The sequence below is a fragment of the Scyliorhinus canicula genome, chromosome 5 (assembly GCF_902713615.1).
Source record: "Scyliorhinus canicula chromosome 5, sScyCan1.1, whole genome shotgun sequence".
Lineage (NCBI taxonomy): Eukaryota > Metazoa > Chordata > Chondrichthyes > Carcharhiniformes > Scyliorhinidae > Scyliorhinus > Scyliorhinus canicula.
The window spans coordinates 219,916,390-219,941,197 of record NC_052150.1 but is presented as its reverse complement, the minus strand read 5'-3'; the positions used below and the strand labels follow the sequence as shown (position 1 = coordinate 219,941,197).

Below are 24,808 nucleotides of genomic sequence, written 5' to 3'. Positions count from 1 at the left end.
TATTCAAACTCTCCTCATTGCTAATGCCCTCCACACCAGGCAACGTCCTTGTAAATCTCTTCTGCACCCTCTCTAAAGCCTCCCCATCCGTCTGGTAGTGTGGCGACCAGAATTGAACACTATACTCCAAGTGTAGTCTAACTAAGGTTCTACACAGCTGCAACATGACTTGCCAATTCTTATACTCAACGCCCCGGCCAATTAAGGCAAGCATGCCATATCCCTTATTGACTACCTTCTCCACCTGCGTTGCCACTTTCAGTGACCTGTGGGCCTATACACATAGATCCCTCTCAATACTTTTAAGGGTTCTGCCATTTACTCTACATTTCCCACCTGTATTAGACTTTCCAAATGCATTACCTCACATTTGTCTGGATTAAACTCCGTCTGCCATCTCTCCATGCAAGTCTCCATACGATCTATATCCCGCTGTATCCTCACCACTATCCGCAATTCCACCAACCTTTGTGTTGTCTGCAAACTTGCTAATCAGACCAGTTACATTTTCCTCCAAATCATTTATATCTACTACGAACAGCAAAGGTCCCAGCACTGATCCCTGCGGAACACCACTAGTCACAGCCCTCCAATCAGAAAAGCACTCTTCCATTGCTGCCCTCTGCCTTCTATGACCCAGCCAGTTCTGTATCCATCTTGCCAGCTCACCTCTGATCCTGTGTGACTTCACCTTTTGTACCAGTCTGCCATGAAGAATCTTGTCAAATACCTTACAAAATCCATGTAGACAACATCCACTGCCCTATCTTCATCAATCATCTTCGTCACTTCCTTGAAAAACTTGATCAAGTTAGTGAGGTACAATGTCCCCTTCACAAACCATGCTGCCTCTCACTAATACATCCATTTGCTTCCAAATGGGAGTAGATCCTGTCTCGAAGATACCTCTCCAGTAATTTCCCTACCACTGACGTAAGGCTCACCGGCCTGTAGTTCCCTGGATTATCCTTGCTACCCTTCTTAAACAAAGGAACAACATTGGCTATTCTCCAGTCCTCCGGGACATCACCTGAAGACAGTGAGGATCCAAAGATTTCTGTCAAGGCCTCAGCAATTTCCTCCCTTGCCTCTCTCAGTATTCTAGGGTAGATCCCATCAGACCCTGGGGACTTATCTACCTTAATGTTTTTCAAGACGCCCAGCACCGCCTCCTTTTTGATCTCAATGTGACCTAGATTTTCGACACACCCTTCCCCAAACTCATTACCTACCAAACCCTTCTCTTTGGTGAATACTGATGCAAAGTATGAACACGTGACTAAGTGTGTAGATGAGGGTAGTGTAATTGATGTAGTTTACATGGATTTCAGCAAAGCCTTTGACAAGGTCCCACATGGGAGACTTATAAAGAAGACAAATGCACTTGGGATATAGGGGAACTTGATAAGGTGGATTCAAAATTGGCTGAGTGGTAGGAGACAGAGGGTGATGACAGGCGGCTGCTTTAGTGTCTGGAAGCCAGTGTCCAGTGGTATACCACAGGGATCTGTGCTGGGTCCCCTATTATTCGCCACATATATAAATGACGTAGATGACTATGTGGGGGCGGGGTGGGGTAGGATCAGTAAGTTTGCTGATGATACAAAGATAGGCCGGATAGTTAAGAGTGAGGCTGAGAGTCTTGGGTTACAGGGAGATATAGACGGGATGGTCAAATGGGCAGGAAGTGGCTGATGAAAATTAATCCTGAAAAGTGTGAGATGTTGCGCTTTGGAAGGAGCAATTTGACAAGGAAATACTCAATGAATGGCACCACACTGGGAAGTCCTGAGGAACAAAGGGATGAGTGTTTGTAAACAGATCTCTGAAGGCAGACGGGCAGGTTAATAGGGTGGTGAAAAAGGCATATGGGACACTCGCTTTTATCAATCATGGCATAGATATCAAAAGCAGGGAGGTTATGTTAGAGTTGTATAGAACTTTGGTGAGGCCACAGCTGGAGCACTGTGTGTAATTCTGGTCGCCACATTACAGGAAGGATGTGATTGCACTGGAGGGGGTGCAGAGAGGATTCACCAGGATGTTGCCTGGGATGGAACGTTTAAGTTATGAAGAGAAGTTGGATAGGCTTGGGTTGTTTTCTCTGGAGCAGAGAAGACTGAGGGGCGACCTGATCGAGGTGGACAAGATTATGAGGGGCATGGACAGGGTGGGTAGGGAGAAGCTGTTCCCCTTAGTTGAAGGGTCAGTTACAGGGGGGGATTTGAGGAAAAGCCTTTTTACCCAGAGGGTGGCGATGGTCTGGAACGCATTGCCTGGGAGAGTGGGAGGGACAGGTTGCCTCACATCCCTTAAAAAGTACCTGGATGAGCATTTGGCACGTCATTTTCAAGGCTATGGGCCAAATGCTGGCAAATGGGATTAAGATTGGCAGATCAGGGGCAGGATTCTCCTGCGGCAGAGTGTCCACGCCGTCGTAACCGCCGTCGCGTTTGACAACAGCGTGAACGGGCCGCTCCCAGGATTCTGGCCTCGACAGGGGCCGATCTCGGCGCGAACTGTGCGCCGCAAAATCTGCGCATGCGCAGTTACGCCGGCGCCAACGAGGATATGCGCAGTGGGCCGGCGCCAACGCGTGCATGCGCAGTGGCATCCTTCAACCTCCGGCCCCGACGCAACACGGCGCAGGGCTCCAGGGGCCGGCGCGTAGGAAAGGAGGCTCCCAGCCACAGAGGCCGGCCCGCCGATCAGTGGGCCCCGATCGTGGGTCAGGCCACATCGGAGGCTCCCCCGGGGTTGGACCCCCCCCCCCCCCGGCTCTGCGGACAATCGCGTGCCGGTGTTGGGGCGGTGTGGCCCGTTCGCGGGGATTCTCCCACCCCAGGTGCCTCCCATGCGTTGGTGCAGTCTCGATGGGTCGGAAAGTCCTTTTCTGCACAGTATTTTCCTGTGATTCCTTCATTTAATTCCTTTCCCATTCCTTCTGGCTCCATGCATAGATTCCCTTCCCTGGCCTTGAGTGGGCCAACCCTTTCCCTGGCTACCCTCTTGCTCTTTATGTACGTTTAAAAAGCCTTGGGATTACCAGAAGTCCCATTCTCTGCAAGAAGGATATTCCTGATGGTAGGGGGTGTCCAGATCCAGGGGTCACAGCCTGAGGATACGGGGGAGACCATTTAGGGCAGAGATGAGGAGAAATTTCTTCACCCAGAGAGTGATGAGCCTGTGGAATTCGCTACCACAGGAAGTGGCCAAAATATTACATGTTTTCAAGAAGCAGTTAGATATAGCACTGAGTGTGAATGGGATCAAAGGGGTGTCACGGTGGCACAGCGGTTAGCACTATTGCTTCACAGAGACAGGGACTGGGGATCGATTCCCGGCTTGGGTGACTGTGCGGAGTGTGTACATTCTCCCCGTGTGTGCGTGGGTGTCCTCCGGGTGCTCCGGTTTCCTCCCACAGTCCAAAGATCTGTTGGTGAGGTGGATTGGCTGTGCTAAATGTCCCCGTAGTGTCCAAAGGTTAGATGGGGTTACTGGGTTACGGGGACAGGGTGGAGGGCTTAAGCAGGGTGCTGTTTCAAGGGCCAGTGTAGACTCGATGGGCTGAATGACCTCCTTCTGGACTGTAAAATCTATGATTCTATGATGTGGGGGGAAGGCGGGATTAAGCTGACTGTGTTGGATGGCCAGGCGAGCAGGCTCGAAGGGACGAAAGACCTCCTCCTGCTCCTATTTTCTGTGTTGCCATGCCCATGAGTAGGCCAATTCAGGTAAAATCACTGTCAGGTGACTGATCGCCACACGGTGCCAAGTTGAGACCCCGGTATCAGCCGTGCCAAACCAAACCCCCCCCCCCCAAGTCTCGCCCCTGAAGTCACAGAGAGAATGGGCCCCGCCAGCCTTTCACTGTGCCGGATTTCTGCTTCAACGGCTGGCAGCTGCAAGCCCTGACTGGTTCCACACACGGGAATCAGCCTCAGGGAACCTCACACAGCCTCCGTCATTCCCCACTGCTAATCTACCTCCCCGAGCTGGGATTGAGAATTCCCAGTTACATTAGGCTGCGCGTCAAATAAAGTTGTCAACGTTCTCTCTCTCTCCCCCCCCCCCCCCCCTCCCCGTCGCGCTATTGCATTTCAATGCTGGCTGGTTTCACCTCTGTGTATGGGCCATGCGCTGTGAATAAATATTGTTTTTTTTTTTCCGTGGACTGGGTCAGGATTTGCTGCCGATCTCTATTTGCCCTCGAATGGAGGGCCTTGCTCACACCGGTCGGCCACGTTGCTGTGGGTCTGGAGTCACATGCAGGCCAGACCGGGTAAGGACGGCAGATTTCCCTCCCCGGACGGGCTCTGGCGAACCAGATGGGTTTTGTAAACGATGGTTCATGACAGTTTCACGGTCACCGTTACTGAGACCAGCTCCAGATTTTAGGATTTATTCGCTGAATTTTAATTCCACCAGCTGCCGGGGTGGGATTTGAACCTGTTACCTCTGAAGCATTCATTCTGGGCCTAGTGACATTACTACCATACCGCTTTATTAGCTAGTCCCTTTGAGGGGGGGGGGCGACCTTCTGAAGGGTCACGTGACCCGCTCGTCCACTCTGTCACCAGCACGTGGGGGTCACTCGGGAATTTTTGCCCAGTCAGATCTTGGAGACGTGACGGGAAGCATTGAGTCTGCATCACTCTGTGAACAGTTCTGGTGTCTGTGGTGATCTCTGTATGTAGTAATACATCATCAGGTAATGTTAAGCAAGTACAGCAAATGAACACTAGATGACCACACTACCAAGACCTATAAAAAGGTTTCTCTGCTCTTTCCTCAGTGAGAGTGTGTTAGGAGTGTGGAAAGTACAGAAGGGAAACAGCTAGAGTGAAGAATAGATCTTAGTATATAGCATTATCTTATTTAATAGTTTACTTGTTTTACTAGTTCAGTATTGTAGAAGGGACTTTAGTTGGCGAATTAGTTGCCTTCATACCCTGTCTTCATTTTAACCAGCTGCTTGACTATATTTCACGGAAATAGGCACTTGGCAAAGCATGATGGGTATTTAGCCTTATTTCAGTCAAGAAGTTCTGTATGAAACAGTCAGAAGGTCATACAATGTAAACAAGCGTACAGCTGCACATTGTTTTGCTGACAGCATACAATTATTATTTTTCTTAGGCAAGGAACCCAAGGCCTGTTATTAAAATCTAACTCGGGCCAGCTTGGTTTTCTGTCTTTTGCTGATCTAAAGAATGCCTTCTGTCCTAGATATTGTTTACTGCATCATATAAATTGCCTGTCTTTACTGCTGGAAAGAGGGGGGGTAATTGGAATGACTGTGGTCTCTCCAACCCCCCTCCCCCACGAACTTTGTGTTTAATTAAAGGACCTTTGGCGAAAACTCGAAGTGCTGACTGATAATTTCTTCGACAAGTATTGAAGTAAAAAGAACTCACTAGTTTATTTCATATTACTCATTAAATTATTTTATCATCACTGGAAGACTGCGTCTGCATTTCAACAACTCGGCTAGGCAAAAAAAGTAATATATATGTTACAATATCGTAATATAACAGTGTTAATTAAGGTTTATCGTTCGTTCATGACTGGTAGAGCTGAATGATCATGACCGACACCTCCCCCAACGGAAATTGACTTTTATTCCCTACTTTTAGTTTCCTCCGGAACCATTTCCTCCTACGGGATAGTGAAGCCCATGTAACAGACTCCCGGAGAGTTTAAGAGTCCCGAAAGTTTAAGGCCACTGGAACGCCTCTGCAAAACTCCAACCAGAACAAAGAAATTGCATTTCTATAGCGTCCTCCATGACACTTTCTCCCCGCAAACCCCCCCCCCCCCCCCAACCCCTGCATTTCACGGCTGGTGAAGCACCTTTTGCATTTGTTGTAAATGCTGGAAATCTCAACAGCCAGCACATGCACAGCAAGCTCCCACTAAAGGTCATGAGCTCTGACAGGGCAGATGGGTTGCAGGTTGAATACAGGCGGCACAGTAGCGCAGCGGTTAGCACGGTTGCTTCACAGCACCAGGGGCCCCAGGTTCGATTCCTGGCTTGGTTCACTGTGCGGAGTCTTCTCGTCCTCCCCGTGTCTGCGTGGGTTTCCTCCGGGAGCTCGGGTTTCCTCCCACAAGTCCCGAAAGACGTGCGGTTAGGTGAATTGGACATGCCGAATTCTCCCTCCGTGTACCCGAACAGGTGGCGGAATGTGGCGGCTAGGGGTTTTTCACAGTAACTTCATTGCAGTGTTAATGCAAGCCTACTTGTGACAATATTGTCATTACTATGTCTCCTCTGAAAGCTGTAACCCTGTGTTTTCAGCGCTGGTAATGGAAGGAATTTAGTGTTCCCGAGTGGCATGGTGTCCAAAAGGTTAGGTGGGGTTACTGGGTTATGGGAGGGGCATAGGGGCTCTTTCAGAGGATCGGTGCAGACTTGATGGGCAGAATGGCCTCTTTCTGCACTATAGTGATTATATGATTCAAATCCCGACCATGCAATTCAACCCGACCCCCCCCCCCCACCCCCCGACCCCCCACCATCACGCTGGGTTACGTGCCACAGAATATTTCCCAGAGGTGGACACGTTGGGTTGGTGTGAAACAGGGAGGGGAACTTGAAGATGAAGCTGTTCCCAACCATCTGCTGCGACCCATGTCCTTCTGAGTGGCAGAAATGAAAAATGAAATGAAAATCGCTTATTGTCACAAGTAGGCTTCAAATGAAGTTACTGTGAAAAGCCCCTAGTCGCCACATTCCGGCGTCTAATCGGGGAGGCTGGTACGGGAATTGAACCGTGCTGCTGGCCTGCCTTGGTCTGCTTTAAAAGCCAGCGATTTAGCCCAGTGTGCTAAACCAGCCCCTGAGGATCTGGGAGCTGCTGTCAAAGGAACCTTGGTCAGTTGCATCCCATGGACGGAACTGCGCCCCAGGACCCCGGTGCTCCTATAATCCTGGCCTCTCGCACAATCCAGATTTTCATCCATCCACCGTTGGCCACGTCTTGGCAGCCTGGGCCCTAACCCCTGGAGTCCCCTCCCTAAATCTCGCCGTGTCTCGTCCTCCCTTTGCCCCTTTGGGATGCTCCGTAAAAACCTAACTCCTGACCCTAACATCGTCCTGTGGCCTGTTTTCGCATTTCTCGGGTGAAGTGGCTTTGGATTGAGGTAAATGTCCTATTTCAGTGCCAGTTGTTAAAGTTGCTGTTAGGTTATGTTGGTGGCGGAGGGAGTGGATGTGGTAGCGATGAAACTTGGCCTAGATGGCGTTGAGTTCCTTACGAGCTCTGCTACCTTACCTTATAGCCTCGCTGTGTTGACACGATCTTCTTTTCTCTTTTGTAGGATCTGTACTATGTCTCAGTCAAGGCTCTCTACACAGTCGGTTATAGCACCTCCCTGATTTCTCTTGTCATTGCAATGATTATACTCTGTCGCTTCCGGTAAGTCTTCCTGGAGAAAATGGACCTCTTCCCGGTATTTGTTGTTTAGTTCCTGGGATGTGGCCGTCGCTAGCTCGGCCAGCATCCATTTCCCATTCCGGACTGCCCTCGGGGAAAGTCGTGGAGGGCGCCCTTCCTGATCCCGCTGACCCTTCCTCTGAACTGCCACTGCATCCGGTTGCCATTGGCCAATCCTAGCAGAGACAGCACGGTGGCACTGCGGTTAGCACTGCTGCCTCGCACCCCAGGGACCGGGTTCAATTCCAGCCTCGGATGACTGTCCGTGTGGAGTTTGCACTTTCTCCCCGTTCCTGGGTGGGTTTCCTCCGGGTGCTCCGGTTCCCTCCCACAGTCCAAAGATGCGCAGGTTAGGTGGATTGGACATGATGAATTGCCCTTCAGGGTGGGGATGCAGGAATAAGACAGGGGTAGGGCCGAGGTAGGGTGGTCTTTCGAAGGGTCCGGGCAGACTTGATGGGCCGAATGTCCTCCTTCTGCTCTGTAGGGGTTCTATGACTCTATGCTCAAGGACGGCGTTTGTAATCACAGAATCCTGCATTGCAGAAGGAGGCCATTCAGCCCATCGTGCCCATGCTAGCTCTTTGAAAGGGTGTCCCCACTCCTCTTTCCCCAGAGCTCTGCAATTTCCCACCCTCCCCTTTCAAGTGCCTTCTCTGCTGAACGTAGAGGATCAGTGCGATTTGGACAAATCTGATTCCATTTGTCAAGTAGACACAAACTGAAACATGAAGATGTCAGACAACAGCAGCAGTGCCCTCTGCTGGCGTGAGCTGTATCCTACTTCTACATAAACTGACATGAATCGAGGGTGACCCTGTGCGCGCAAATAAAGGTAGCTCCTAGATGTGAATTTCTTGCTTTTGTTTGACGTTTTCCTCAGCTTCTGTTTCTTAAATGAGATGGAAGGTTATAACTGAAAATTACAAAATAAATACATTTATATACATTGATATACAGGGCAGAAATGCTGGCTTTAGTGCCCAACCTCACAGTTCATAGAATCATAGAAGTTACAAAACAGAGGGAAGCCGTTCAGCCCATCGAGTCTGCATTGGCCCTGGGAAAGAGCACCCTACTCAAGCCCACACCTTCACCCTCTCCCCGTAACCCAGTAACCCCTCCTAACCTTTTGGACACTAAGGGCAATTTTTCATGGCCAATCCACCTAACCTGCACATCTTCGGACTGTGGGAGGAAACCGGAGCACCCGGAGGAAACCCACGCAGACACGGGGGAGAAAGTGAAAACTCCACACAGACAGTGGCCCGAGGCCGGAATCGAACCCAGGACCCTGGCGCTGTGAGGCAGCAGTGCTAACCACTGTGCCACCCTGCTGCCCCTTATTTTACCTTCACCTTCTTTCTGCTGTGTTGCCCCTATCTGAACTGACCCCTCACTGGGAATGGGACCGCGCTGGTTTCCACCTTACATTAAATCATTGCAAACTCACACCGATTTGCAGGTTAGCTGAATTGGCCATGATGGGTGCGTGGGGTTACAGGGCTAGGGTGGATTAGTGGGCCTCGGTCGGGTGCTCTTTTGGTGGGTCGGTGCAGACTCGATGGGCCGAATGGCCTCCTTCTGCACTATAGGGTTTTGTACGAATTCTGTGGCTATTCCGAAACGGTTGAGAACCAGCTCCCCTGCCCCCATTTAGCTCCCAGCCCGCTCACACAAGCGGGCACTCTGACGCGCCGTCACACCCACTTGCCCGCCTGGACGTGTGGGCCCTCCCCCGGGAGCGATGCGGAGTGGGAATCTCAGTCACTAACTACCCCCCCCCACCTTCCCAATCAAGGGGGAGTGGTCCAGTTAAAGCAGCCACCAAGGGGAAGTCAGCTCAGTTAGCCTCCGACTCAGAACCTTCCCGGTCTCTGTACCTCAGTGCCACCCTGGAGAATTACACCAGGCTTTCGGACATTTCCTGACGCTTTCCAACCAGCGTAAGAATACAACCCCCGCGTGGTCACCGTTGGATAGGGCGCACACCCGTTCCGCCTGTGGAAGTGGAGGTTTCCGCACCATTGGAAGATGGAAACGTCCTCCTGTCGTTCCTGTTTTCTGTCTCACGAAAACCCTCCTGTCTTTCAGGAAGCTGCACTGCACTCGTAACTACATTCACATGAATCTGTTTGTCTCGTTTATCCTCCGGGCGATATCGGTCTTCATCAAAGATGCTATTCTGTACTCTGAGGACAAAGTCACTCACTGCTCCATCACCACAGTAAGTGGGGGCAAACTCGGCTTTGAGCCTGGAGGGGGTGGGCGGGAGGGCGAGAGGCGGGGGTGTCGTGATCTCTATATATGCATGTACATAAGGGGTTAATGTGTAATCAGTAGCACCAGCTGATCACTAGAGGGCCGGACCGACACGGGGTACAAAAGCAACCGCATTGTGTGTGTCTCGCTCTCTCTTTCGGGTGTATTGTGACCAGAGCAGTATCAGATTAGCTCAGATGGTTAGTGTAGTTAAGCATAGTTACTGTAGTTAGATCTTGGTAACCTTATCACTAGCATCAATGTTAGAGTAAAGAACTCACGCGATTATTGTTGTAGTTACTCAATTACTCCAGTTACTGGACGAGTTTGAGTCTTCTTCATCGAGATTCAGAAGGCCTCATCACTAACCGAGGTTTGAGTAGCACATATTACACTCCGTAGTATATCAAAACACACAGGGAAGTGGAATAAAAGGGTGGGGGGGGGGGGGGGGTGATGAGAGGTGGGGGCGCTTGCACTGAACACGTTAACATGCAGAGAACTTGCATCATCCCTTTCAGTTCTGAGGCACAAAGTGTACAACACTGGGGCTAGAGGGTCGAGGTTTGAGGTGATGAACTCTCCCGGGGATGGGTCTGGGGGAGAACAGACCCGAATTGCACAAGATTCGGGAGATCTTGGCTGTGCCAGGAGAGACAAGGCAGCTGAACAAGGCTGCAATGGATAAATCCAGGTTATTTATTTTTTAAACACATTTTTGGGATGCTGACACCACTGGCTGGGCCCAGCATTTATTGCCCATCCCTAATTGCCCCTTGAGAAGGTGGTGGTGAGCTGCCTTCTTGAACCGCTGCAGTCCATGTGGTGTAGGTACACCCACAGTGCTCTTAGGGAGGAAGTTAAATGAGTGACCCCTTATTTTTAAACAGTGACCTCCCCCACTAGTTCTAGATTCTCCCACAAGAGGAAACATCCTCTCCACACCCACCCTGTCAACACCCCTCAGGATCTTAAAGGTTTTGATCAAGTCGCCTCTTACACTTCCAAACTCCAGTGGACACAAACCTAACCACTCCGACCTTTCCTCACAAGACAACCCACCCATTCCTGGCATTAGCCCAGTTAGCCTTGTTTCAACTACTTCTTGCACCTTTCTAGCATCTTTCCTTAAATAAGGAGACCGATATTGTACACAGTGCTCCAGATGTGGTCGCACCAATGCCATGTACCATTGAAGCATAACCTCCCAACTTTTATATTAATTCCTATCGCAATATAGGGTAGAAGCAATACCCCTCTCCATGAACCTCCCCCCACTGAGAGACACTTCAATAATCTGTAATGTAAAGGTCGGCCATTTTGGTATTGGTACCTCAGAACTGGCTGGGATCTGGAGAGTATTGTACATCCGATAACTTCCTAATAAAACCGTTTTCTCTTATCCACTCATCTCAGACTCGTCTGTGGTCTCTAAACTTTCTAATTACTTCCTGTACCCGTACACCAGCCTTTTGTGATTCATGCACTCGGACACCCAGATCCCTCGGCATCTCAGAGCTCTGCAATCTCTCACCATTTAGATAATCAGTTTCTTTTCTACTCTTCCTGCCAAAGTGCACAATTTCAACATTTTCCTACATTATATTCAATCTGCCAGGTTTTTCCCACCGACTTAATCTTTGTAGCCGCCTCATGCCCTCTTTACAATTTACTTCTCTACCTATCATCGTCTTGTTAGCAAGTTTAGCAACATCCCTTCATCGATGTCATTGATATCAGTTGTAAAATGTGAGGCTCCAGTACCAATCCCTGTGGCACACCACTCGTTACATCCTGCCAACCAGAGACAGACACATTTATGCCAACTCTCTGATTCACCAATAGCCAGTCAGTCTTCTATCCATGCCAATATGTTACCCCCTAAACCGTGAGCTTTTTAGTTTCAGCAATAATCTTTCATGTGGCACCTCATCAAATGCCTTCTGGAAATCTAAGTACAGTACATCCACTGGTTCCCCTCTATCCACAGCACATGTGACTCCAATAAGTTGGTTAAACATGGCTTCCCTAGGGCGGCATGTGGTGCCGTGGTTAGCACCGGGACTACGGCGCTGAGGACCCGAGTTCGAATCCCAGCCCTGTGCGCGTGGAGTTTGCACATTCTCCCTGTGTCTGAATGGGTTTCACCCCCACAACCCAAAAGATCTGCAGGTTAGGTGGATTGGCCACGCTAAATTGCTCCTTAATTGGAAAAAAAAAATTGGGTACTGTAACTTTTTAAAAATTGTTTTAAAAAACATGGTTTCCCTTTCACAAAACCATGTGGACTCTGCCTGATTGCCTTGAACTTTTCCAAATCTTACAATGGCGACTGCTGGAATTTAAGTTCAATTAATAAATCTGCTGTGTAAAGCTAGTCTCAGTAATAGTGACCATGAAATTATTATTCATAAGTTCATGAGATATAGGAGCAGAATGAGGCCATTTGACCCATCGAGTCTGCTCCGCCATTTGATCATGGCTGATCTCATCCAGGCATTAACTCCTGCCCGTTCTCCATAATCCTTTAACCCATTACCAATTAAAAATCAGTCCAACTCCTCCTTAAATGTACTCACTGTCCCAGCATCCACCACACACGGGGGTAGCGAATTCCACAGATTCACAACCCTTTGGTAGTTTCTCCTCAACACCATTTTAAATTTGCTACCTCTTATCCTAAAACTATGACCTCTCATTCTAGAATGACCCACAAGAGGAAGCATTGGCTCCATTTCTACTTTATCCATACCTTTTCTCATCTCATACACCTCCATTAGATCTCCCTCATCAAACTCTGCAGAGTAGATTGCTGTAAAAACCCATCTGGTTCATTAAATCCTTCAGGGAAGGAAATCGGCCCCCCTGACCTGGTCTGGCCTACATGTGACTCCAGGCCTACAGTGATGTGGTTGACTTTTAATTGCCCTCTGAAATGGCCTAGAAAGCCACTCAGTTCTTCAAGGGCAATTAGGGATGGGCAACAAATGCTGGGCCAGCCAGCGACGCCCACATCCCACAGAAGAATGAAGGAAAGATAGTTTTAGCGAACAGAATTTGACACAGAAAAGTCTGCCCTAAAGCTTAGAGGATATGTGTCCAAACCCTCGATCGATGAGGTCGCTTGCGAAAAGGGGAAAGTGGCGAGATGGCGAAGTTTTGGAGAGCTATGGGCCTGGCCCCCCCCAGCCGATGTCAGGTGTGGCTCAGTTAGAGGGTGGGGGAGGGATGTGTTTCCCGGGGAATCCTGTATCACATTCGGCCCTCCTTTGTGAGGCAGGGAGGAAAAGAGGGGGGGGGGGGGAAATATCAGGACTGAAAATAATGAAAAGCCCGATGAGGAAGGAATGACAGGGAGTGGGTGGGTAGGCGAGGTTGCAGGCGGTGATTGGTGTTTGGTCAGACGTTTGTTGGTTCAAGGCCCACTTCAGGACTTTGAGGACAAAACCCTCCAGGCTGACACTCCAGGGCAACACTGAGGGAATGCAGCAGTGCCAGAGGTGCCTGTTGTGTTATCTACCCTGGGCTAACACGGATTACAACTGGATGCAGTTGGACTGTAAACAATACACCAAACTTAGGCGTTGGTTCAATACGATTTATTGAACTTCTGTAACAATGCACACAGCTGGCTGTGGGTTCACTCTCTACTACTCTCAGTAAACTAACTCCAACTAACTAGACCAGACTAGCTCTGATCCACGTGTAGAAGGTGCTGACTGATATATACACCCTGACTATCACTACAGTCGTCACCAGTGGAAAGAGGCGGAGTGCTGATGCCTCGTGTGTTTTATAGTAGGAAACCCCCCTCTAGTGTTCTGTCTGGTGATTGGTTATGTTCTGTCCTGTATGTTGATTGACTAACCTGGGTGTCTGTCACTGCCTGTTTCAACCTCATGATGCGCGTGGGTGCATATTATGACAGTGCCGTCTTTCAAAACGAAACGTTGAAACAAAAGTCCACCTCTCGGGTACATCTAACATATCCCGTGTCACCATTTTGAGGTATTATCCCAGGTGTTCTGAGCAATATTCATCCCTCAATCAGCATCGGTAAAAAACACAGTTACCTGTTGATGGTCACATTACTGTTTGCGGGGGCCGTGATTGAATGGCGGAGCAGACTCAACGGGCCGAGTGGCCTAATTCTGCTCCTATGTCTCATGGGGCTTGCTGTGTGAAGATTGGCTGCCACATTTCCTTCAGAACAACAGTGACCACACCTTATAGTTTCACCATTGGCTGTAAATCTGGGTGGCGTCCTGCGGGTGTGAAAGGTGCTACATGAATTCCCTTTGTTTTACCAGTTTTGGCGGGGGGGGGGGGGGGGGGAGGGATTCGGGGATGGCCAAGAGGCAAGAATTGAAATGAAATGAAAATGGCTTATTGTCACGAGTAGGCTTCAAATGAAGTTACTGTGAAAAGCCCCTAGTCGCCATATTCCACCACCTGTTCGGGGAGGCTGTTACGGGAATCGAACCGTGCTGCTGGCCTGCTTCCAAAGCCAGCAATTTAGCCCAGTGTGCTAAACCAGCCCCTAAGCATTAGAGGAATGCATCCATCTCAGAGCATTGGGAAGCTGCAGGATGTGACAGAGGTGCGGAGAACAAGGAGGAGGATTTGGGAAATGGGGGTCTTGTGGGGCCAGAAGCGGACAGGACATGGCACCAGAACATCATTCCGACAAGGAGTTGGGATTTGGTTTCAAAGTCTAGGTTGGGGGGGGGGGGGGGGGGGTTGGGGGCTGGGGTGGTGGTGGGGGGGGGGGGGGGGTGGTTGGGGTGGGGGGGCGATGCCTGAGATGGGATCCTGGCTTCCTCGGATAACCGAGTCTTTGATTGTTTTCAGGTCCAATGCAAAGCTATGATGGTATTCTTCCATTATTGCGTGATGTCCAACTACTTCTGGTTGTTCATTGAAGGGCTCTATCTCTTCACCCTGCTCGTCGAGACCTTCTTCCCCGAGCGCAGATACTTCTACTGGTACATCCTTATTGGTTGGGGTGAGTATTTTTGCTGGTGGCGTCACGAGTACACATGCTGAGTGTTGTAAGTCCCATCAAGGTGACATTATCGATGATTTCATTGTGTTGTTGGGGAGGAGATGAACTGGAGATGTTACCGTGTACTTCAATAATGCTTGCTTGCTCCCCGTTGCTTTCCCCGTGGTGTGAGAGTCCTTCCTGTCGACTTCCTTTGTCCCCATTTATTTTATTTTATTTTATTGCTTTGGTCCGTGGATCAATAATTGGGATGTGTCTTTAAGCAGAGAGAGGAAAGCAGAAGAGTTCTTGCCCCAACACTGAACCCTAAGGCTTGGTATCTGGGCGGAGAAGCCAGACTCTTCGGCACCAAGTGGATGAGAGGAACCGGTTTTGGAGGGGATCAGTTTTATTGGTTAACTGGCACCCAACGGGTTGGCCAGGAACAGTGTTCTGCCTCTGCCTGGCAATAGTTCCTGCTGGGTGATGGTGTCTGAAAGAACCTTCCAGAAGTGATTGGATCTCAGAAGTGAAGGGAGCTGTTTTCTCTCTCTCTGCTGCCCGCTGTCTCGCGGTGGAAGCTGAAGATCTTTTAAATGTATCAAATCCGGCAGCTTGTTGCTCTTCAGCGGCTGAAGTAAAAAAAAACCGGATCCGTTGTTCTGAAAGCAGTGAGTGTCCAGCACATCCTTTGCTGTGAACCTGAAATGGTGCTGAGTGTGCAGGGAAGGTAGACAGCCTTGCCTGAGAAGATCATATCATGACTGAAAGAAAGGGAGCGCCAAGCCAGAAACCTTAACTTCAGAAAGACATTGGGCTGGATTCTGCATCAGCGGGATTCTCCACTTCACCGGCAGTGCGTTCACCGCCCGCGGATTTCCCCACAGCGTGGGGGGGGGGGTACCCACAATGGGAAACCCCATTGGCTGGTTGCCAGGACAGAGAATCCCGCTGCCGGGGGGGGCACCACAAAACGGGCGTGGTGGGATGGAGATTCCCCACCCATTGACTGGAAATCATCCCTGTGACTCAAAGATCACAAATTGTTTATTAATACATTTTTTCCCTTTTGTATGTGTGCGCATCAAGCGGGCCTGGAGTGGGCCGCGCACTAGCTTGGGGTGTTGTAACAATGGCCATGCCTCAGCCAATTAGAGTTGACTTGCCAACCAATCAGAATCCTTATATCCTGTGAGACAAATGGTAGTGTAAATTGTTGTGACCGTTTGAAATTTGGTGTTTTTGTGTTTGTCCTGATCAGTGCAAGCTGAAAAACTTCAGGAGCAAGTGTCTCTTTTCAACAACAATATCTTTTGTATTATTGACACCATATACACCACACACATACATCGGAATTTCTAGACGGAAAACCAAAACGCTGTCCTGAGATTATGACAGCTCATTTATCAGGAGAGATTGAGGCTCTTTTCTCTGTAAAGAAGACTGACGGATGACCGAATCGGGGTCTTTAAGATTATGAGAGGGTTTGATAGGGTAGACACTGAGAACATTGAACATGGGAAACCTCAAGTAGGGACCACAACAATAAGACGGTCATTAATAAATCGAATAGGGAAAGTCAGAAGAAACCATTTTGCCCAGTGTGAGGGAAGAATCTGGAACGTTCCTTTACTTATTCGTCCACGGGGTGCGGCACGTCGCTGACGAGGCCAATTTTGTTGCCCATCCCTAATTGCCCCTTGGGAAGGTGGTGGTGAGCTGCCTTATGCAACCCGCTGCAGTCCATGTGGTGTAGGTACACCCACTGTGCTGTTAGGGAGGGAGTTGCAGGATGTTGTCCCAGCGACAGTGAAGGAGCTGCCGATATATTTCCAAGTCAGGGTGGCGAGTGGCTGGGAGGGGATCCTCCAGGTGGTGGTGCTGTCACAAACACCCTGGGTTGGTGTAGCGTTAATTCCAGCTCCACGTGACTGGGAGTCGCGACACAAGCAAAATTAGATGTTACTTTAAAATACCTGGGGGCGGGATTCCCCAGTTGCCGACGCAGAAATCGCGTTTGGCCGGAGAATCCCCGTTTGAACATAGAACATAGAACATTACAGCGCAGTACAGGCCCTTCGGCCCTTGATGTTGCGCTGACCTGTGAAACCCCTCTAAAGTCCCTCTACACTATTCCCTTATCATCCATATGCCTAACCAATGACCATTTGAATGCCCTTAGTATTGGCGAGTCCACTACTGTTGCAGGCAGGGCATTCCACGCCCTTACTATTCTCTGAGTAAAGAACCTACCTCTGACATCTGTCCTACATCTATCTCCCCTCAATTTAAAGCTATGTCCCCTTATGCTGGACATCACCATCCGAGGAAAAAGGCTCTCACTGTCCACCCTATCTAATCCTCTGATCATCTTGTATGCCTCAATTAAGTCACCTCTTAACCTTCTTCTCTCTAATGAAAACAGCCTCAAGTCCCTCAGCCTTCCTTCATAAGACCTTCCCTCCATACCAGGCAACATTCTGGTAAATCTCCTCTGTACCCTTTCCAATGCTTCCACATCCTTCCTATAATGCGGCGACCAGAATTGCACGCAATACTCCAAATGCGGCCGCACCAGAGTTTTGTACAGCTGCAACATGACCTCATGGCTCCGAAACGCAATTCCTCTACCAATAAAAGCTAACACACGGTACGCCTTCTTAACAACCCTATCAACCTGGGTGGCAACTTTCAGGGATCTACAGACATGGACACAGAGATCTCTCTGCTCGTCCACACTACCAAGAATCTTACCATTAGCCCAGTACTCTGTCTTCCTGTTACTCCTTCCAAAATGAATCACCTCACACTTTTCTGCATTAAACTCCATTTGCCACCTCTCAGCCCAGGTTTTCGCCGAAATCGGGGCGGTGCTGCTTTTGCGATGCTCCACCCCCTCGAAAATGGTGTACTGTTTGAGGGACGTCACCCGAGCCCCTCCGCCTGTGCTCCGCCCTCGATGGGCCACGTTCCCGACGGTATGGAACACTTGTCCTTTTTGTTTCGTGAACCCGGCGTGGTGGCTGCGGACTGAGTCCTTAATTTAATTCCAGATCAACTGAATGTCAGTTCTACCAGGTGTGCTGGTGGAAGGAAGTGGGTGGTCTTGGATTAGAATTTCAACCCTGTGGACCCCAGGTTTTCGGATCGGCTGGCTCCATTTTGCGTCCAAAGTAATGTCCACGCTGAGCGCCATTTTGGTAATGGCCCAACCGGAGCCGCCCCCCCGCCCCCCCACAGGGCAGCTGCAGGCCTTCCACCATTAGTGTTTGATAGGAGGAGGCCCGAAGCCTGCTTCTGCTCCCCCCTCGGCAACAATAGGTTATTCCCAAGGAAGGCGCGCCAGCGGTGAATTCCTTCGGGATAAGCAGCGCGGAACGGCAAAGCAGTTCGAACCCACTGACCTCGAGATCTCCTCCATCATTCCCCACTCCATTCCCCTGGTAACTGTTCCCCCTTCCCTGATCTCCCCTCACCCCTGCCCAGCTGGATTTTACTAGGGGGTTTGAAGATGGACGTTGCTCGTGAAACCCAGCGGGTGTCGTGGCCGCTACCCAGATGCCCGGTCCCTGCAGAACGGTCCCCGGTTTTGGCCAATTAATGGCCGCTGAAGTGCTGACCCCCCCCCCCCCACATTGCAGTGTTCTTCAAACTTTTTTTCCGGAGACCCATTTTTACCAACCAGCCGACCTTCAGGACCCAACGTGGCCGACCTTCGCGACCCACACCGGCCGACCTTCGCGACCCACACCGGCCGACCTTCGCGACCCACACCGGCCGACCTTCGCGACCCACACCGGCCGACCTTCAGGACCCAACGTGGCCGACCTTCACGACCCACACCGGCCGACCTTCGCGACCCACACCGGACGACCTTCGCGACCCACACCGGCCGACCTTCGCGACCCACACCAGCCGACCTTCGTGACCCACACCGGCCGACCTTCAGGACCCAACGTGGCCGACCTTCACGACCCACACCGGCCGACCTTCGCGACCCACACCGGACGACCTTCGTGACCCGCGCCGGCCGACCTTCGCGACCCACACCGGCCGACCTTCGCGACCCACACCGGCCGACCTTCGCGACCCATGCCGTCCGACCTTCGCGACCCACACCGGCCGACCTTCGCGACCCACACCGGCCGACCTTCGTGACCCACACCAGACGACCTTCGTGACCCGCGCCGGCCGACCTTCGCGACCCACACCGGCCGACCTTCGTGACCCACACCGGCCGACCTTCGCGACCCACGCCGGCCGACCTTCACGACCCGCGCCGGCCGACCTTCGTGACCCATGCCGGCTGACCTTCACGACCCGCCGGCCGACCTTCGTGACCCATGCCGGCCGACCTTCGCGACCCACCATTTTCTCTTACCTGTTTGCTGCTGACAAAAATGGAGGGAATGGTTTTGGGTCCCTTTGGCCCTCGTACACGCTCCTGTTGGATGAAGGTGAAGCCTTCTGGTGTCGGAAAGTATGGAGTCTCCATCTGCCCAAAGTTCTGCATATTTTTCCTTTAAATTCTTATCAAATAAACCCCCCACCCCAAACTTGTAAAAAAAAAATAAAATGAGTAAAATAAATGAAAAAAAAATTAATTGAATAAAATAAATGAATTAAACCCACTGCAGAACTTGTAAAACAAAAAGTTGCAACGATTTTAAAAAATAGCGGCCGCACTGCGCATGTACGCACGATGATCGGGCACGCATACGCAATGCTGCCCAGGGATTGGCGTAATTGGGAACGTCGTGGACAACGGCTCCGCGACCCTCCCGACACCCACCCACGACCCACCTGGGTCGCGCCCCCGATTTTGAAGACACTGCCATATTGGATGCCCGACAACTTCAGCTGCTCAGCCTGAAACATTTGTACTGATCCCATTAAAGGTCATTGATCTGAAAGGTGGACCCCTGTATTTCTCACTCCACACACACACTGCCCCCCCACCACACACACTGCCCCCCCACCCCCCACCACACACACTGCCCCCGCCACCCCAAACACACACACACTGCCCCCCCCCCACACACACACACTGCCCCCCCACCAACACACACAGCCTCCCCCCACACACACACACACTGCCCCCCCCCCCAACACACACACACTGCCTCCCCCCACACACACACACTGCCCCCCCACACACACACACACTGCCTCCCCCCCCACACACACACACACTGCCCCCCCCACACACACACACTGCCCCCCCCAACACACAACACACTGCCTCCCCCCACACACACACACTGCCCCCCCCACACACACACTACACTGCCTCCCCCCCCACACCACACACTGCCTCCCCCCACACACACACACTGCCCCCCCCACACCACACACACTGCCTCCCCCCCCACACACACACACTGCCTCCCCCCACACACACACACTGCCCCCCCCCACACACACACACTGCCCCCCCACCCCACCACACACACACACTGCCCCCCCACACACACACTGCCCCCCCCCCACACACACACACTGCCCCCCCCCCCAACACACACACTGCCCCCCACCCCCACCACACACACACACTGCCCCCCCCCACACACACACACTGCCCCCCCCCACCCACCACACACACACACTGCCCCCCCCACCCACACACACACACTGCCCCCCACCCACACACACACTGCCCCCCACACACACACTGCCCCCCACCCCACACACACACTGCCCCCCCACCACACACACACACACTGCCCCCCCCACCCCACACACACACACTGCCCCCCCACCACACACACACACTGCCCCCCCCACCACACACTGCCCCCCCACCCCACACACACACACTGCCCCCCCCACCACACATACACACTGCCCCCCCCACCCCACCACACACACACTGCCCCACCCCACCCACACACACACACACTGCCCCCCCCACCCCACCACACACACTGCCCCCCCACCCCACACACACTGCCTCCCCCCACCACACACACACACACTGCTCCCCCCACCACACACACACACACACTGCCCCCCCACACACACACACACACACTGCCCCCCCCACCCCACACACACACACTGCCCCCCCACCACACACACACACTGCCCCCCCACCCCACACACACACACTGCCCCCCCACCACACACACACCACACACTGCCCCCCCCACCCCACACACACACACTGCCCCCCCACCACACACACACACACTGCCCCCCCCACCCCACCACACACACACTGCCCCACCCCACCACACACACACACACTGCCTCCCCCCCACACACACACACACACTGCCCCACCCCACCACACACACACACACTGCCCCCCCCCCACCCCACCACCCCACTGCCCCCCCCACCCACACACACTGCCTCCCCCCACCACACACACACACACTGCCTCCCCCCACCACACACACACACACTGCCCCCCCACCACACACACACACACTGCCCCCCACCACACACACTGCCCCCCCCACCCACACACACACACTGCCCCCCCCACACACACACACACACTGCCCCCCCCCACACCCCACCACTCCCACCACACCCACACTGCACCCAGCCCCCAACCACACCCACACACACTGCCTCCCCCCCACACCCACACACACACTGCCTCCCCCCCCACACACACACACACTGCCCCCCCCCACCCCACCACACACACTGCCCCCCCCACCACACACCACACACTGCCCCCCCACCCCACCACACACACTGCCTCCCCCCCCACACACACACACACACACTGCCCCCCCACCACACACACACACACTGCCCCCCCCCCACACACACACACACACTGCCCCCCCCACCACACACACACACACTGCCCCCCCCACCCCACCACACACACTGCCTCCCCCCCACCACACACACACACACTGCCCCCCCACCCCACCACACACACACTGCCCCCCCACCACACACACACTGCCCCCCCACCACACACACACACACTGCCTCCCCCCACCACACACACACACACACTGCCCCCCCACCACACACACACTGCCCCCCCACCCACACACACACACACTGCCCCACCACACACACACACACTGCCCCCCCCACCCCACACACACACACTGCCTCCCCCCACCACACACACACACACACTGCCCCCCCACCACACACACACTGCCCCCCCACCCACACACACACACACTGCCCCCCCACCCCACCACACACACACACTGCCCCCCCACCCCACACACACACACTGCCCCCCCACCCCACACACACTGCCTCCCCCCACCACACACACACTGCCCCCCCACCACACACACACCACACACTGCCTCCCCCCACCACACACACTGCCCCCCACCCCAAACACACACACACACTGCCCCCCCACCACACACACACTGCCCCCCCACCACACACACACACACACTGCCCCCCCACCACACACACACACACACTGCCTCCCCCCACCACACACACACTGCCCCCCCCACCCCAAACACACACACACACTGCCCCCCCACCACACACACACTGCCTCCCCCACCACACACACACTGCCTCCCCCACCACACACACACTGCCTCCCCCACCACACACACACTGCCCCCCACACACACACACACTGCCCCCCACCACACACACACACACTGCCCCCCACCACACACACTGCCCCCCCACCACACACACACACACTGCCCCCCCCACCACACACACACACACTGCCCCCCACCACACACACTGCCCCCCCCACACACACACACACTGCCTCCCCCCACACACACACTGCCTCCCCCCCCCACACACACACTGCCTCCCCCCCACCACACACCCACACACTGCCCCCCCCCCCCACCACACACACACTGCCTCCCCCCCACACACACTGCCCCCCCACACACACACTGCCCCCCCACCACACACACACACTGCCCCCCCACCACACACACACACTGCCTCCCCCCCACACACACACACTGCCCCCCCCCCAACCACACACACCCCAAACACACACACAATGCCACCCCTCTCCCCCCCACACACAATCCCCCCCCCACACACAATCCCCCCCCACACACAATCCCCCCCCCACACACAATCCCCCCCCACACACAATCCCCCCCCCACACACAATCCCCCCCCCACACACAATCCCCCCCCCCCACACAATCCCCCCCCACACAATCCCCCCCCCCACAATCCCCGCCCCCCCCCCCACACAATCCCCCCCCCCCACACACACAATCCCCCCCCCACACACACAATCCCCCCCCACACACAATCCCCCCCCCCCACGCACAATCCCCCCCCACACACAATCCCCCCCCCACACAATCCCCCCCCACACACAATCCCCCCCCCACACACAATCCCCCCCCCCCCCACACACAATCCCCCCCCCCCCCACACACAATCCCCCCCCCCCCCCACACACACACACACAATCCCAGCCAGACCTGCTGAGGAATCCCATTTGTATCTCAGTCTTTTCAAACATTTCTTCTGCTGCCACCAGAGGGAGCTCCAGGTACCAGACACACTGCTGCAGGAGGACCGACCACCACCCTCCCTACCACACACACACACAAACACACCCACCCACACCCAAACACACACCCACACACACATACTGCCTCCCCCCCCACACACCCCAAACACACACACACACACACACACCCAACAAACACACACACCCACCCACACCCACACACACACTGCCCCCCCACACGCACCAAACACACACACTACACCCCCCCCTACACACACATACACCCCACAAACACTGCCACCCCCGCCCACTCCTCACACACACCGACACACACCCAAACACACACACACTCACACTCCCCCCCCCCCCCCCACACACCCCTACACACACACACATAAACGGTGGGGGGGGGGGGGGGAGTGGTTAGCACTGCTGCCAAAGCTCCAGCTTCAATTCCCAGCTTGGGTCACTGTCTGTGCGGAGTCTGCACGTTCTTCCCGTGTCTGCATGGATTTACTCCGGGTGCTCTGGTTTCCTCCCACAGTCCAAAGATGTGCAGGTTAGGTGGATTGGCCGTGCTAAATTGCCCATAGTGTCCAAAAAGGTTAGGTGGAGTTACGGCGATTGGATGGAGGTGTGGGCTGAAGTAGGGTGATCATTCCAAGGGTCGGTAGGGACTCAAAGGGCCGAATGGCCTCCTTCTGTACTGTAAATTCTACACACACACACGCTCTACCCACACACATGCCCCCCCACACACACAACACCCCCCACACACCTCCCACACACACACATCCCACACACACACCCACATACACACCCACATACACACCCACCAACAAAACTCACACCCACCCACATTGATGCACCACACACACACCCACACACAACCTCCCCCCACACACATGCACACACCCACACTCACACACACACACGCACATACCGCACCCTCCTATTATGGTGCAATTCAGCTCCGCTGGGAGATCATAAGGCCGGATTCTCCTTTGGCTGGTGCCAAAATCGGAAAACGCGATTGGGCGGAGAATAGGCTCCGACAGTAAAACCACGGCGGGCACCAATTTGAGGCTAAATACTTGGACAGCAGCATCAATGTAGTCCGGAGCGCATTTAGGACTGAGCTTAGGAGGAACTTCTTCACCCAAAGGGTTGTGAATCTATGGAATTCCTTGCCCAGTGAAGCAGTTGAGGCTCCTTCATTAAATGTTTTTAAGATAAAGATAGATAGTTTTTTGAAGAATAAAGGGATTAAGGGTTATGGTGTTCGGGCCGGAAAGTGGAGCTGAGTCCACAAAAGATCAGCCATGATCTCATTGAATGGCGGAGCAGGCTCGAGGGGCCAGATGGCCTACTCCTGCTCCTAGTTCTTGTGTTGTTATGTTCAGTAAACACCGTTTGCATATCATTAGTGGGCCCGACCCGGTATTCTCCGGGGTCTCCGCGATTCTCCGTCTCGGATGGGCCGAGTTCTCGATGGTGGGATTCACTTTTGCTTTTAAAAATCATAAAACCGGCGTTGTAGCTGCTGAGGGAGAGAGAGGGGAGGACGGAAAGTACAACATGGCCATAGTTTGCTGACAGTAATGCTACTGGTTGGGGGGCTTCTGCCAGGGCCAGGGGGAGTGGCGGGGGTGGGCAGGAGGTGGGCTGTGGGAT

At 53.1% G+C, this 24,808-nt stretch overlaps 1 protein-coding gene across 9 annotated transcripts in view; it reads left to right on the top strand.

Annotated features, from left to right (window-relative positions):
• The window catches only part of adcyap1r1a (adenylate cyclase activating polypeptide 1a (pituitary) receptor type I), a 261,127-nt gene that overhangs the window by 151,623 nt on the left and 84,696 nt on the right, over nt 1-24,808 (top strand). For all 9 annotated transcript variants that reach the window (XM_038798557.1, XM_038798552.1, XM_038798551.1 and 6 more), the window contains 3 exons: nt 7,324-7,421; nt 9,534-9,666; nt 14,553-14,706. In XM_038798557.1, the coding sequence (XP_038654485.1) occupies nt 7,324-7,421; nt 9,534-9,666; nt 14,553-14,706 (385 nt within the window). The remainder of the gene's footprint in view (nt 1-7,323; nt 7,422-9,533; nt 9,667-14,552; nt 14,707-24,808) is intronic.